Source organism: Felis catus, chromosome D1 (genome assembly GCF_018350175.1).
Source record: "Felis catus isolate Fca126 chromosome D1, F.catus_Fca126_mat1.0, whole genome shotgun sequence".
Taxonomy (NCBI): Eukaryota; Metazoa; Chordata; class Mammalia; order Carnivora; family Felidae; genus Felis; species Felis catus.
In genome coordinates, this window is record NC_058377.1 from 46,623,764 (window position 1) to 46,638,892 (window position 15,129).

The following is a 15,129-nucleotide window of genomic DNA, read 5'->3' on the forward strand; positions in this document are numbered from 1 at the left end:
AAAGTTCCCTAGTGCCCCTCTGCAAGCATCTTCTCCTCTCTCTTCCAACCCAGGAAAACACTGATTTGTTTCCTGCCAATATGGATTAGTTGGCATTTTCTAGAATGTTATATAAATGGAATCACACAGTATGCACTCTTGGACATATGTATATCCTTCTTGAGATTCATCCATGTTTTTGCCTGCATATGTTCTTTACTCTTTTTTATTTCTGAGCATGTATTTTATTGAATGAATGTGTAATAATTTGTTTACCTATTTCCTGTTGATGGACAGGTGGATTGTTTGTTTGGGGACTACTATGAATAAAGCTGCTATGAACATTCATGGACAAGACTGTATGGACATATTTTTAAATTTCTTATGGGTAAATTGCATACGAGTGGAATTCTGGATTATATGGCAAGTATATGTCTAACTTTGTAAGAAACTATGAAACTATTTTCTTTTCTTTTTTTAAAATTTCCTTTAATGTTTAGTTTTGAAAGACACAGAGACAAAGCATGCGCAGGGGAGGAGCAGAGAGAGAGGGAGACACAGAATCTGAAGCAGGCTCCAGGCTCTGAGCTGTCAGCACAGAGCCAGATTCAGGGCTCGAACTCACGGGTCATGAGATCACAACCTGAGCTGAAGTCAGATGCATAACCGACTGAGGCACCCAGGCACCCCTAAAACCATTTCCAAAGTGGTTGTATCCTATTTTTATCATCACCATCCATGTATGAGAGTTCTATTTGCTTTACATCCTTTCCAGACTTGGTATTGTCAGTCTTTTTAATTTGAGCCATTTTGGTGGGTATGTAGTGGTATCTTACTATGGTGTTAATGTGCATTTTCCTGAAGACTAATGATGTTGAACACTTACTGATCCATAGATCTTCTCTGATGAAGAGTCTGTCCAAATCTTCAGTCCATTTTTTTAAAAACTTGTTTGCCTTTTTTTCAGTGAGTTGCAATGAAAGTTCTTCTATATATTCTAGATACAAGAGTTCCTTACATATTCTAGATACAAATTCTTTGGTTACTAAACATAAAATGTTTTCTCCGGTCTATGTCTTTTCACTTTCTTTTAAAAAAAATTTTTTTTAATGTTTATTTGTTTTTGAGACAGAGAGAGACGGAACATGAATGGGGAAGGGTCAGAGAGAGAGGGAGACACAGAATCTGAAGCAGGCTCCAGGCTCCGAGCTGTCAGTTAGCACAGCACCCGATGTGGGGCTCGAACTTACAAACTGTGAGATCATAACCTGAACCGAAGTCAGACGCTTAACTGACTGAGCCACCCAGGCGCCCCAACAAATAACAAATTTTAGTGTTAAGACTCTAAGGTCTGACTACAGAGTCTGTGCTCCTAACCAATATGCGGTTTTATTCCAAACAGTGCCTACCCTCTGGGTACTACTGAACTCTGGGATACTACTGAAGGCCATCGATAGTCTTATTTGCACATGGCCAACTAGCATACAGGAAGAGATGATGAAGACTTTAGCATTGCTTGTGAGGCCCCAGGGATATCACAATTAAAAAAAAAAAAACCCTCGGGGTGCCTGGGTGGCTCAGTGGGCTGAGCATCTGACTTCAGCTCAGGTCATGATCTCGCAGTTTTTGAGTTCGAGCCCCGCGTCGGGCTCTGTGCTGACAGCTTGGAGCCTGGAGCCTGCTTCAGATTCTGTGTCTCCCTCTCTCTCTGCCTTTTCCTGCTCGCGCTCTCTCTGTCTCAAAAATGAATAAACATTAAAAATAAAAAACCCTCAAACATAAAAAGATGTAGTAAGACTCCCTGCAGTTCCTGGTGAGTGTGCCCCAGATGGGGATGGGAAGTGAAGCTTTTCTTTGCCTCTTGATACAAGTTCTGTGAGTAAAGATTTGAGTGGGCACAGTTGGTGTCACTAAAATAGTCTTCTGTTTCAGACCTTGGGGAATTTGGTAAAACTTCTTTGTCAAAAAAACCTACAAAATAGGAAGAGCTAGACTACTTTTTGGTCTTTCTTTTCAAAAATATAATTTGTTTTGAATAATGAAAGTAACACATGTACATTTCGTATAATTTGGAAAATACAAGAAAACCACAAAGAAGAAAACTCTTCTATAATCCTACCGCCCAAAGGTAACCACTATTAACATTTGAGTCTTCCTATTCTTCTAGTCTCTTCCTGTGAACTCACAACATGAATAGACACACATTCGGAAAATGTAATGGTACCATGGTATGGTTTTGTAAGCAATTTTTGCAACAGCATATGGTGAATATTTTCCTTTGTTTTCCTAAGACATCATTTTAATGGCTCCGTAGCACTACATCAGGAAGGATACCCAGAATTTAATTAACCACATCTCAGTTGTGTGGCATTTAAATTGTTTCTGATTTTTTTCGTACTTATGCACATATATGTTGATAGCCATCTGTGATTGTTTCCTGAAGCGGGAGGTAAGCTAAATCATTCATGCAAAGTTACATTTCACTCTGGTAAAGTTGTACAAGTTAACACACAGCGGAGTTGGTTTACTGTTTGATGACTAAAAGATTTGTAATCCCTTAGCGGCCAGATTCCTGAAACACTGCCAGAATTGCAGAGAAGAGCAGGCACTCCAAGCAACAATGAGAAATACCAACCAAGCTTTTCGACTTTCCTACCAGAACGCTAACGTTGCCATATGCCACCTGTTTATTGGCGTATACCTCAAAGTCCACGGATCAACAACATAAAATACATAAACTTTAAGTTCTCAACAGAGATGTTAGCCTTAGTCCAGCTACTTAGCTGTGCCATACCCCCACCCCAGGAAGGATTATTTGTGGGCAGAATCCATTTCTCATTCATCTTGATATCCATGGTGACTTCACACTCAGTAAATGTTTTCTGAATGAATGAAATCACTATCTGTGTTTACTACCATAATTTAATTGACTTATTTAGAGGCATTAAAGAAGGTAAGCTCCTGGAGTTGTTATCATATAGCTTGAGACTTCACCTTTGGTGAGAAGAGAAACGGAGCAACTAAAACCATTTTGACAGGTTGGAGCTTCTGGGCAGAGATCTCTTGCACAGGCTCACCAATGCACCGAAGTAAAGAGATCTTGAAATAATCGTGTTCAAACCTGCATCTGGAATCTATCCAAATGCAACACACTTGTATGACTTGGTTTTATATACACCTATCAAAAATTTTTTTTTAAATCCCTATTCATATCAGCAGGAAAAACATACTCTTTCAACAAGCTTTGTGTTGAAACCTGGTGACCAAGTTCTATTCTTACGGATCAAATATCAGTAAAAGTTTTCACTATCACAAGATGGATCACAGTAAAAAGTTTTCTAAGCTTTTGCAGACCCATAATAATAATATTTTGACAATATCTATTATAAGGAATGTTTTACCGATTTCTACTTATCTCTAACATTCATTCATATCACACTCCTGAAAACCACATGGAATATCTCTTACAGCTAGTACATTTGCATACAATAAAGAACATTATGTGGGCTTGAGCAAGGACTTAAGAAACTTTGCAGTTCTCTCTAATGATTACAGTACAGAAAAGATACTATTTAGCTTCTGATGCCTTTAGTATGAAAGTCCTAAATACACATACCCTTATGCAAACAAAGAGTTAATGTCTCTTTGCCTGTGAATGCTAAAGGACAGGTCTGTGGTTTTAGGGAAGTTTTAATAAGGACTGGAGTTTTAAGGTAATGTGTTTTTTTTAAAACCTCTCTGAACCTTAGTTTCCTACTGTGTAAAAAGCATGGGAAGAGGGAGAGTTGTGGGAGGCCTGATTGTGCTAGTATAACTTCTTTCCTTCTTCCGCGTTCCTGGCTTTGCTAGTCTGCGAATCATAAGAAATTTGGAGCCAGCATGGTGGAACCAAGCTCTGTGGAACTGGGGGAAGACTTGCGTTAAAGTCCTAGCTCTGCTATTTAAAAACTGTGAAATCTTGGGTTAGTCACCTAAATGAGCTTAAGTTACCTATAATGTGGAACTCTGATTAGATCTGCCTAAAATAGCTTGAGTTTCAAATAAGGTAAAAGTACTTGATTCCTTGTTGTGCCAGCTTATTTAATTTTTGACTGTTCATGAAAGGCCTTTACTTCTTTGCTTGGTTCCTTTTCCTCCACCTGTAGCCTCCTTTGCCTCCCCTTATTGGCTCCTTTTCTCAGGGTTCTGCCATGTCTTTTGTTGCATTAATGAATATGTAACTCTCAGGTGACCCATTCTATTCTGACAGCTTCGAGTGTTAAATATATGTTGTTCAACTGTTCAACTGTTAACTATATGTCTGCTATTGGTGTGTTGTTGAGCTTTAGACCTATATATTGTACTACCTGGACATAATCACCTGTATGCCCAGAAGGTCAAGGCCAAATGTTCAAAACTCAACTATTATCTTTCTCCTTATGCTTGCTCCTTCCTGAGTCTTGGTGATTAATACCACTATCCACCAAGTGGACCTACCCAGAAGCCAGGTGTTCATCTTAGATTTTGCCCATTCAATCATACCCCTGTCCAATCAGTTCAAGGTACTGTAGATTTTACTCCTGTAATAGCTCTCAGAAATTACTTCCTGGATTACTTGAATTGTCTCCCTTCTTCTCTTTTGACTTCTTTTCTGGTTCCCTCCAATCTATTCTCATTGTTGTTGCAGTAAGTTTTCTAAAACATAAGTAGAGTATGTCATCATTCTGCTTGAAACCAGTCAGTTGTTCGGCTATCTTTGCAGGGAAGATCAAATTCCTTAGGTTATCCCATGGGGCCTTAATGATCTCACTAATTTTGAATTCAATCTCATCGCTAGTCATCCTGCCACATTTACCTTCTTTCCAGACACAGATTCTTCTATTCGTATGCACAAGTTCATTTCCAAGTGGCTGTTCTTAGGTTCACTTGTTCCCAAGCCCAACAGGACTAAGAGGTGTTTAGGCTTGCAGGCCTAGGATGTAGTTGACCAAATAGATTCTTTGAAATTTTCAAACCAGACAGATTTATTGTTTTAAGTGAATTTTTTGTTTGTTTGTTTTGTTTTGTTTTTCATTCTCAAGTTAGTTAACATACAATGTAGTCTCGGCTTCAGGAGTAGAACCCCCATGATTCATCTCTTACACATCTTACACTCATCCCAAAAAGTGCTCTTCTTAATGTCAGTCACCCATTTTAACCCACCCCCCTCATGTGTCCCCCCCATCAACCTTCAGTTTGGTCTCTATATTTAAGCGTCTCTTATGGTTTGCTTCTTTCTGTGTTTTTATCTCAGTCTTCTTGTTTATAATAGCAGAAGACTACAATATAAATCCATCAATGGAGTATTGATTATATAAGTTACACTGTATCTTTATATGTAGCTTTTAAAATGAATAAAGTGTATCTACATGAATTAATATAGAACAATCTCCAAAATACATTAAATAATTACATAGGAAAAAAGTTGCAGAAATAAGTGTATAATATGCATTTATTTGTATGAAAAGAAATATAGGAAACTCTTTTTTTTAACTTCAAAAAAAATTTTTAAGTAAACTTTATCCCCAATGTGGGGCTCAAGCTTACAACTCCAAGGTCAAGAGTTGCATGCTCTACTGTCTGACACAGCCAGGTGCCCCCATAAGAAATTCTTTTTTTTTTTTAATTAACTTGTTTTATTTTTTATTTTTTTTAAATTTACATCCAAGTTAGTTAGCATATAGTACAACAATGATTTCAGGAGTAGATTCCTTAGTACCTCTTACCCATTTGGCCCATACCCCCTCCCACAACCCCTCCAGTAACCCTCAGTTTGTTCTCCATATTTATGAGTCTCTTCTGTTTTGTCCCCCTCCCTGTTTTTATATTATTTTTGCTTCCTTTCCCTTATGTTCATCTGTTTTGTCTCTTAAAGTCCTCATATGAGGGAAGTCATAATTTTTGTCTTTCTCTGACTAATTTCACTTAGCATAATACCTTCCAGTTCCATCCATGTAGGTGCAAATGGCAAGATTTCATTCTTTTTGATTGCCAAGTAATACTCCATTGTATATATGTACCACATCTTCTTTATCCATTCATCTGTCAATGGACATTTGGGCTCTTTCCATACTTTGGCTATTGTTGATAGTGCTGCTATAAACATGGGGGTGCATGTGTCCCTTTGAAACAGCACAGTGGATAAATGCCTAGTAGTGCAATTGCTGGGTCATAGGGTAGTTCTATTTCTAGTTTTTTGAGGAACCTCCATACTGTTTTCCAGAGTGGCTGCACCAGCTTGCATTCCCACCCCATAAGAAATTCTTAAGGGGCATCTGGGTGGCTCAGTTGCTTAAGCATCCTACTCTTGATTTCAGCTCCGGTCATGATCTCACAGTTCATGGGCTCAAGCCCTGCATTGGGCTCTGCACTGACAATGCAGAGCTTGCTTGGAATTCTCTCCCTTCCTTTCTGTCTGCCCCTCACCTGCTCATGCTCTGTCTCTCTCTCTCTCTCAAAATAAATAAATAAACATGAAAAAAAATTAAAAACATGTTTGAAGTGGTTAAGAATGAAATTAGATGGACTGGACAAACATTAAAAAAAAAAAGAAATCATTAATAGCAGTTACTTCTAGGCAGAAGAACTAGGGGTCTAGGGAGGAAGGAAGACTTGTTTGCTACTGTATATCTTTTTACACTACTTGAATTTTTAAACATTTACAACTATTGCTTAAAAAAACAATTAGTTTGTTTTTAAAATCACAAATCAGACATGCTCTTTTCTCCTATCGTATGTGCAGTCTATCGACTCTCTCTTCTACCATTTTGAACATATGTTGAGGCAGGTGGTCCCCCTCCTTGAGGATGGCCAAGTGTAGAAAACTCCTTGGCAGCTCTAACATCCTTAATGGAATTTCACTGTGACTGTGTCCGAAGTTTCAGGAGCAGCAATTTTACCATGTCCAGTAGAGTTCCTGAACAAATGCTTGCGTTTGTCCAGAATTAACTTTTTTTTTTTAATGTTTATTGATTTTTGAGAGAGAGAGAGAGTGAGAGAGAGAGAGAGAGCAAGTGGGGGGAGGGGCAGAGGGAGAGGGAGACACAGAATCCAAAGCAGGCTCCAGCCTCCAATCTGTCAGCACAGAGCCCGACGTGGGGCTCCATCTCGGGAACTGTGAGATCATGACCTGAGCCAAAATGAAAAGTCAGGAGCTTAACCTTTGAGCCACCCAGGTGCCCCTAGAAATTACTTTATTTAGACATCTGACATTGATTTCCCTCCCCCACCTGCACTTTTTTTTATTTTTATTTTTTATTTTTTAACGTTTATTTATTTTTGAGAGACAGAGTGAGAGCAGGGTTGGGGCAGAGAAGAGATGGGGACCCAGAATCCAAAGCAGACTCCAGGGTCTGAGCTGTCAGCACAGAGCCTGACATGGTGCTCGAACTCACCAACTGTGAGATTATGACCTGAGCTGAAGCCAGATGCTTAACTGACCAGGCCACCCAGGCACCTCTCCAGCTGCACATTCTTAAAGCCTTTCATTTTGACAATTACTCTTCATCTTGTTCATTATTTTTGATGGCATAGGTACATGGACATGATTGAATGATTGGATCTTTGTTCTTCAGAGTTGTTACTATCACTGAAACAATTTATCCCTTAAGTATACACATTTATTATTTTTAATTGTTTACTACATCTATTGTTGTTTCTATACTAACTCCATGTCTCTTCCTACCACTTCCTACCAACACTATTAATATTCTAGTTGCATCTATTCCTTCTTCTGAAAAACGTTTGTAATTTTTGTAAAACATTGAAAATTAAAGCGAACACACCAAACATACAAATATCAAAGGTCACAAAGTGATGGTCAGCAGACTGAAGTTAGCCTGCATACATTTTTTGCTTGGCCTGCACACAATTTTAAAAACTTGAATTAGTTGTCAACAATTCAAAATTGAACAACAATTCAAAATTGAAGGAGGTCTCTAGTTTGCCTTGAGAGAGCAATGGCATCACTGAGGCTACATTCTGGCAGGGTAAAATCCGCTAGCGCCTGGGGCCACTCTTCCCCATAGCTGGACACAGTTCACCTCACGCTCCAGTTCACCTCAGGCCCCACCCTGCCAGCTGTACTCATGGTAGGTATTTGAGTTTGCAAGTTAAGGAATTAATTCAATGGATTAAAGAATAGCCCAGTGGAAAAATTAAATGGATTAAGGAATAACCCAATGATCACGTGACTAGGACTGACATGACCTCACCTGACCACTAACTCCTTCTGGCATGTCTGAAAGAGTTGATGCACCTTTGCTTGGAAGCTGAGCTTTGTTTTTTTTTTTTTGTTTGTTTGTTTGTTTTTAATTTTTTTAAGGTTTACTTATTTTTGAGAGATAGAGCACAAGCAGGGCAGGGGCAGAGAGAGAGAGGGAGACACAGAATCTGAAGCAGGTTCCAGGCTCTGAGCTGTCAGCATAGAGCCTGATGTGGGGCTTGAACTCACAAACTGTGAGATCATGACCTGAGCCAAAGCTGGACACTTAACCAACTGAGCCACCCAGGTGCCCCAAGCTTTGTATTTTTGAATGTTTGTAAGTTGAAAGTATTTGAGTAAAGACCTGTGGTGAATTACTGGTAGTTTACTGATTAGGCTGTGATCTTTTTCATATATGTTTCCTTTTGCTTAAAATACTTTCTTCTTCCAAATTCATCCTTTTCAAAATTTAGCTTCCCAGGAAACCTTCCCTGATTCCCTAATCTGATTTGGTTGCCCTTTTCCCCACACATCTATAGAATGCTGTTTCATTTAGTTATCTAATTATAGATTTTGTTCTAAAGTTTGTTCTATCATCTTTTGTTCTAACAAGATTGGGAACTTCTTGAGGGCAGGTTACGTGTTGAGTTTTGTGTATATCCAATAGACCTCTTTTCACTTGATCATAGAGGTCTCCTATAAACCTAGTATCAGAATATAGAAGGATTTCAACAAATACTCAAAGGAATGAATGAATGTCTCAATCAACAGATTATACATGATTTGCTTTCTGTTACCCTATCGGCAACAATTTTGAGCAGCCATATATAGATTGACAGGGTCTATATATTGAGCAGCCATATATAGATTGACAGGGTCTCATTTATTACCTTAAATTATCAACTTATAGTTTGTGCTGGAAAGTGGTTTTTTTTTTTTTATATGTTAAGTGTTGGAGAATAGGAGAAACAAAGAAAGTTCAGATGTAAATTCATAGGTCTTATGTGGGGCTCAAGGTTGTTAAAAGGCACTCACTTCTCTCTTCCCAGAAAAACAGTGTCAGAATATTTAATTTAGCCACCCATTCTCATGAGTGTCTGTAACATCTGATTATCAAATAAATGACTCTGAGTAAGATGCTATTTTATTACATAAAATGGGGAGTGCTATAATTACTGAGTGGAGACATATGATGTCACTAATTTCTACAGAAGAAGTTAGTGGAAAATAAATTGTGATGAAATCCAAGTGTAACCTAATGACTTATTATCCTTTGAAACCTCAGTACATTGTTGGCATCTTCATTACAATTAATTTATTGACTGTATATACCCTTACATTTACATCCTTAAATTCATTCCCACCCTGCGGTATCACAGAAACATATTTGGTTTTGTTCCTGGTTCTGGCACAGAACTCCTAAAATCCTTGGAATTTCCTGGGATAAGGGTGATAGGAGCCTCTTTCAAGGAAGCCAATCTTGGCGACTCTTTAGATAGCTTTAGCAAGGGGGCTGGAGGCCAGAAAGATCAAGCCTAGATTAGAAGCTTGGAAATTTCAGCCCCACCTCCTGATAGGGGGAAAGGGACTGAAGATTAAGGTTGATCACCAACAACCAATGATTTAATCAATCATGCCTATGTAAGGAAACCTCCATAGAAGCCTGTAAATAATGAGGCCCAGAGAGTTCCCAGCCTGGTGAACACTTCGAAGTGCTGGGAGCATGACATACCCCAACTCCACAGGGACAGAAGCTCCTGTGCTTGGGACCCTTCCAGACCTTATTCTATGTACCTCTACATCTGGCTGTTCATTTGTATCCTTCATAATAAAGCAGTAAATGTAAGTAATATGCTGTCTTAGATTCTGTGAGCCATTTTAGCAAAACATCAAACCTGAGGAAAGGGTCATAGGAATCCTCAATTTGTATCTGGTGGATCCAAGGCACAGGTGGCCAGGGACTTGCAACGGGCATCTGAAAGTGGAGGCAGTTTCATGGGGCTGAGTCCTTTAACTTATGGGGTCTGATGCCAACTCCAAGTAAATTACACCAGAACTGAATTGAATTGCTGGTCACCCAGCTGGTGTTGGAGAATTGGGGAGGTAGTGTTGAAAAAGACATCAGATATATGATGTCAGTAGGAAAAAAACCTCTCACACCCTTGATCATTATATTGATCACATCATGCTGATCGTGAGCAATACTGCTGAGTTAATTTAAATGGTCCCTTTAAATCTGTATTTCAATTGCCTTTCCCTTATTGCCTTTCATGCAACATTATTCATTGACTCTACAAATATTGAAATCCCATTATGTGCCAGGCCTATGCTAGGACTTAGGGAATAGTGGTGATTAAAAACCTGATGTGAGTCCCTATTCTCATGAGCCTAGTGATAAAAACAGACATCCGTCAAAGAATCACATCTACATATAGATTTACAACTGTGGTAAATGCTAGAAGTGAGAGGTATAAGATGTGATGATTGTTCTCATCAGAAAAAGCATGACACACTTTCCTGAGGAAGCTAAAATGTAAAGACCTGTAGGAGGATAACTAAGTGAAGGTGTGGGAGTGGGTAAACTTAGACCTCACTTCTTTCAAAGTCTTCTGAGACTGAGGATTCTTTTTTCTTCCCCCTCCTATTTCAGCACCCTCCTCCTCTTAGATACCCCTGCACTCCCCAACCCCCCACACAATTTGGCTTCTATTAAGAGCCTCTCAGAATATACTCAGGACAGCATTAAAAGAAAACATTTCATAAGGTTTCTTTCTTTCTTTTTTTTCCTTTTAACACAGATCATAGCATTAGATGCTCAGTAAAGAAAGGCCCCTAACTTCTCATAATTGAGCACAGCACTGCTCTCCTAATCAGTATCCTCCTCACTTCCCAGGCTGATCCTCAACTGGGTGCACCTGGCATTCACCCAGCCAGGGCCAAGGTGATTGTGAAAATAATAGAGCTACGAGTCAAGACTATTGGACGGCAGTGAGAGCAACTTACTTTGCTGAGTGGAGTCAGGCTTGTCTTCACAGAGATTTAAAATAGGTTTTGAAGGATGAGGAGGAGAGGGGAAAGGCAGGAGGAGGAAACAGCACCCACAAAGGCACAGAGGAGTGAAAGAACACAGCGTATCTGCAGGGACTGAGGGGAATTTGGAATTCTCTTAAGTCAGGAAAACATCAAAATAAAATAGTGAAATTAAATCAGCTTTCTAAAAATGCAAAGAATCAAACTTCAGTGAACTCTAAAAGTCCCACAGGTAGAAGTCCTCATTTCTCTACAATCCTTGGTAAGTGGGTTGTTGTTATACATATTAATCTCAACATCTGCAACTGTCCTAGGCTCCAGAATCCTTCGTTTAATTCCTTGGAGTTTGTTTATTTTCCTGGTATACTTTATTTAAACTCTTTGACATTTTTTATTGCCTTCCAAATATTACCCTTCTTTGTTGCTTACCATGTAGAACAATCTTCGTCAAATAATTTCCACATCTTCCCAGACAGTGTGATGTAGTTGACTAAGAATTTGTATTGGCATAACTTTTTTTCAGTTTCCTTTCAGTTGCTGGAATGGAAGCTTGTACCTAAAATGGCACATGGTGAGAGCTAGAAGAAAAAATGATAAGAAAACATATTCAGCCTAATGGAGAGAACCAGGCACCAAAAAATTCTTCCATAAAGTACACATCTAGAGAAGAAAACAAATGTTTCTGCAGTATTTTTGTTTAAACAAGTTGTATAGTTCTCTATTGCCATATTATCAGGCAAATATTCCTGTGTGGGCCTGTCCTCAGTGGATAAAGAAGGCAAACTTTTGTTAAAGTTGAGAATGTTGCATAATGTTCCCATTGTGTGTGAAGAAAAGAGAAACTAACATTTATTAGCACATATATTACATTAGGCTCTGGGGAGGTGCAGTCTGAACATTATCTTGTTTGGTCAGCTATCAGGAGCCTAAATGGGGTGATGGTCATACAATTTCATCGTGATGATAAACTTGGAAATTCATATAACCCACTGCCTTGATTTTCTAGAGAGCAGCTCTGTGGTCGTTTAGGTCATTAACAGCCACGTGGGACTTGAGCCCAGGTTCCTGATCCTTATATCCTGATCCCAGTGTTCTCTCTACAGCACCCCGAGATCCTCAGATCCTCAGGCCCTTTGTCTTCCAGTTAGTTTTCTCTTCTTCCTGTCTCCTGCTTTCCTTCATTTTTCAACAGTGCAGTTATCTGTTCTTTGAAAATGGGTTGTTTGAAATCATCCTTCAACAATTTAATTCAACATTTATCTAATGATTATCTATGGCACACTAGACCTTGACACTATGCTAGACATTTGGTTGGATAGAGTAAGATAAACTATGTAGAGAAAACTAAAATACAAAGCAGCATACATAAATGCTTTGTAAACAAGTTCTATAGGATTTCAGAGGGGGGTGTGGGGAAGCTGGGACTTGGGCTTTTGATGAATGGAAAAGATTTTCACAAGGAGACAAGGGCTGAGGATAGGAAAAAAATTCTAGGTAAGATGAAGAGCAATAACAAGGATAAAGAGGAAAGGAACATGTTGGAGAGATGACAAGAGGAATCAAATGACTAACAAAGCACTTGCATTAAAGGAGAAAAATCTGAGACAAGATGGAAACATAGACAATACTGTTTATGCAGCTAGGCAAGGAGTACTTTCTACTTTAAGAATAGAGTAGCTAAGGGGCACCTGGCTGGGTCAGTTGGTTAAGCATTGGACTCTTGGTTTTGGCTAAGGTCATGATCTCACAGTTCTTGGGATCGAGCCCCTTTTTGGCTCTGTGCTGACAGCAAAGAGTCTGCTTGAGATTCTCTCTCTCTCTCTCTCTCTCTCTCTGCCCCTCCCCCGCTTATGAAAGCACACAAACACATATGTGTTTGTGCATACCCTCTCTGTCTTTCAAAATAAATAAATAAACTTAAAAAAAAAAAAGTATTAGAATAGCTAAAATACAAAGAGGATAGAAGCCCCAGTCAGATGTTATGGAGATTGCAGACAGGTCACCAGAAGCTGACTGGAAATGGGTGAAAGTAAGCAAGTTAACTGGGTTTGTGTTAAGATGAACTGGGTAGAGGGGCATCTGGGTGGCACAGTTGGTTAAGCATCTGACTTCGGCTCAGGTCATGATCTCACAGTTTGTGAGTTCGAGCCCCGCATCAGGCTTTGTGCTGACAGTGCAGAGCCTGGAGCCTGCTTCAGATTCTGTCTCCCTCTTTCTCTGCCCCTCTCCTACTCACGCTCTGTCTCTCTCTCTCTCTAAAATAAATAAACATAAACAAAAAATGAACTGGGTAGGAAGAGTCAAGAGCAAGTCCAAGGAGACTCTTACTAGCACACTCCTACCTCCAGGGGGAGCTCAGGGTTTCTGTCCCTCATTCCACGTTTTTATTTATTTTTGGGACAGAGAGAGACAGAGCATGAACGGGGGAGGGGCAGAGAGAGAGGGAGACACAGAATCGGAAACAGGCTCCAGGCTCTGAGCCATCAGCCCAGAGCCTGACGCGGGGCTGGAACTCACAGAGGGCGAGATCGTGACCTGGGTGAAGTCGGACGCTCAACCGACTGCGCCACCCAGGCACCCCTGTCCCTCATTCCAAAGAAAAAAGAACTCTGAAGTGAATCTAAAACAAAATGGAGATTTTATAGCAACATTGATTCTGCAGATTCTGTTGGAGGAAGAAAGTCATTATAAACGGAAGTGGGCTGAGAAGATATTTTCCCGTCAATCATCTCTGGGGACTCTTAGCTTTGTTTAGATCTTGTAATGCTCATATATTTTCACCTCTTCTTTGCCTTGGGATTGGTGTCTGGGACATTTTGAGTTAGAAGGGCAAAAATATTGAAGAGTCCACATTGTCCAGCCTGATAGGATTTGGAGCCAGCATGAGCTGGCAATAAAGATAAGGTACATGTGTCTGGTGAGAAGCTTGTCATAGCTACATGTGTGATTCAGGATCCTGGTCAGATTGTTCTACCTAACTACAAGATTTGTATCTGGTGTGGTCACACAGGGCACTAGGATTTAGGGGGCAGTATTATCATGGGCAGAATTCTTGCTGAGAGAGATCTTGCTCGAAGCTTCAGCTACTGATTGCCAACAGGCAGAGTCAGAGGACTATTTCTGACATCAGAGAAGGTATCCTTGAAAGGCTGCGAATACAAAAGCACTCAGCTTCCCAGTGGTGCAGCTCCATCCCTCATGGTGGAGGAGAGGACCTAGTCTTGGCCAGGATTCACTTCTGGGACCAAAACAGTCTCATCAGCAGAAGCCTGGAATTTGAAGAAATGCAAGGCCAACTGTGAGGCACGTACCTTCTCTAAAATGAAGGCTATCTTCTTGGAAAGACTTGGCCCTCAATTTAAGAGTGAGGAGCTGGAAATACTAAGATCAATGGCATGAATCTAGGACCCTGGAAAGGTGTTTAACCACAGAAATAAAGGAGACCTGTGAATGACTTACGGAAGAGAGATGACAATACTGTAAACTCACTGTGTACCTAGTCACAGTGGTGTTTAGGTGCAAATCTCTGGGAAAGCAGGCAGCCTATGCAGGTGTTGGACTTAACCCTAGTCTGTGGGTGACAGAAAGGCACAATTTTAACCTTATTTTTGCATCATACATTCAGAAAGCATTTTTAAAAACTGTCTTCCACGATCCAGTTATAAGAGTTGCGGGTTTTTTTTTTTTAATTTTTTAAAGATTTATTCATTTTTCAGAGATAGAGTTTGAGTGGGGGAGGGACAGAGAGAGAGGGAGACACAGAATCTGAAGCAGTGTCAGGCTCTGAGCTGTCAGCACAGAGCCCGACACACGGGGCTCGATCTCACACTGCAAGATCATGACCTGAGCTGAAGTTGGAAATCCAACTGACTGAGCCACCCAGGCGCCCCTATAGGAGC

At 40.0% G+C, this 15,129-nt stretch overlaps 1 protein-coding gene across 10 annotated transcripts in view; it reads right to left on the reverse strand.

Annotated features, from left to right (window-relative positions):
- EED (embryonic ectoderm development) overlaps positions 1 to 15,129 on the reverse strand; it is a 193,406-nt gene that overhangs the window by 47,759 nt on the left and 130,518 nt on the right. For all 10 annotated transcript variants that reach the window (XM_045038655.1, XM_045038652.1, XM_045038657.1 and 7 more), the window contains one exon: positions 11,660 to 11,808. In XM_045038655.1, coding sequence (XP_044894590.1) covers positions 11,660 to 11,662 — 3 coding nt within the window. In that variant the 5' untranslated portion in view covers positions 11,663 to 11,808. The remainder of the gene's footprint in view (positions 1 to 11,659; positions 11,809 to 15,129) is intronic.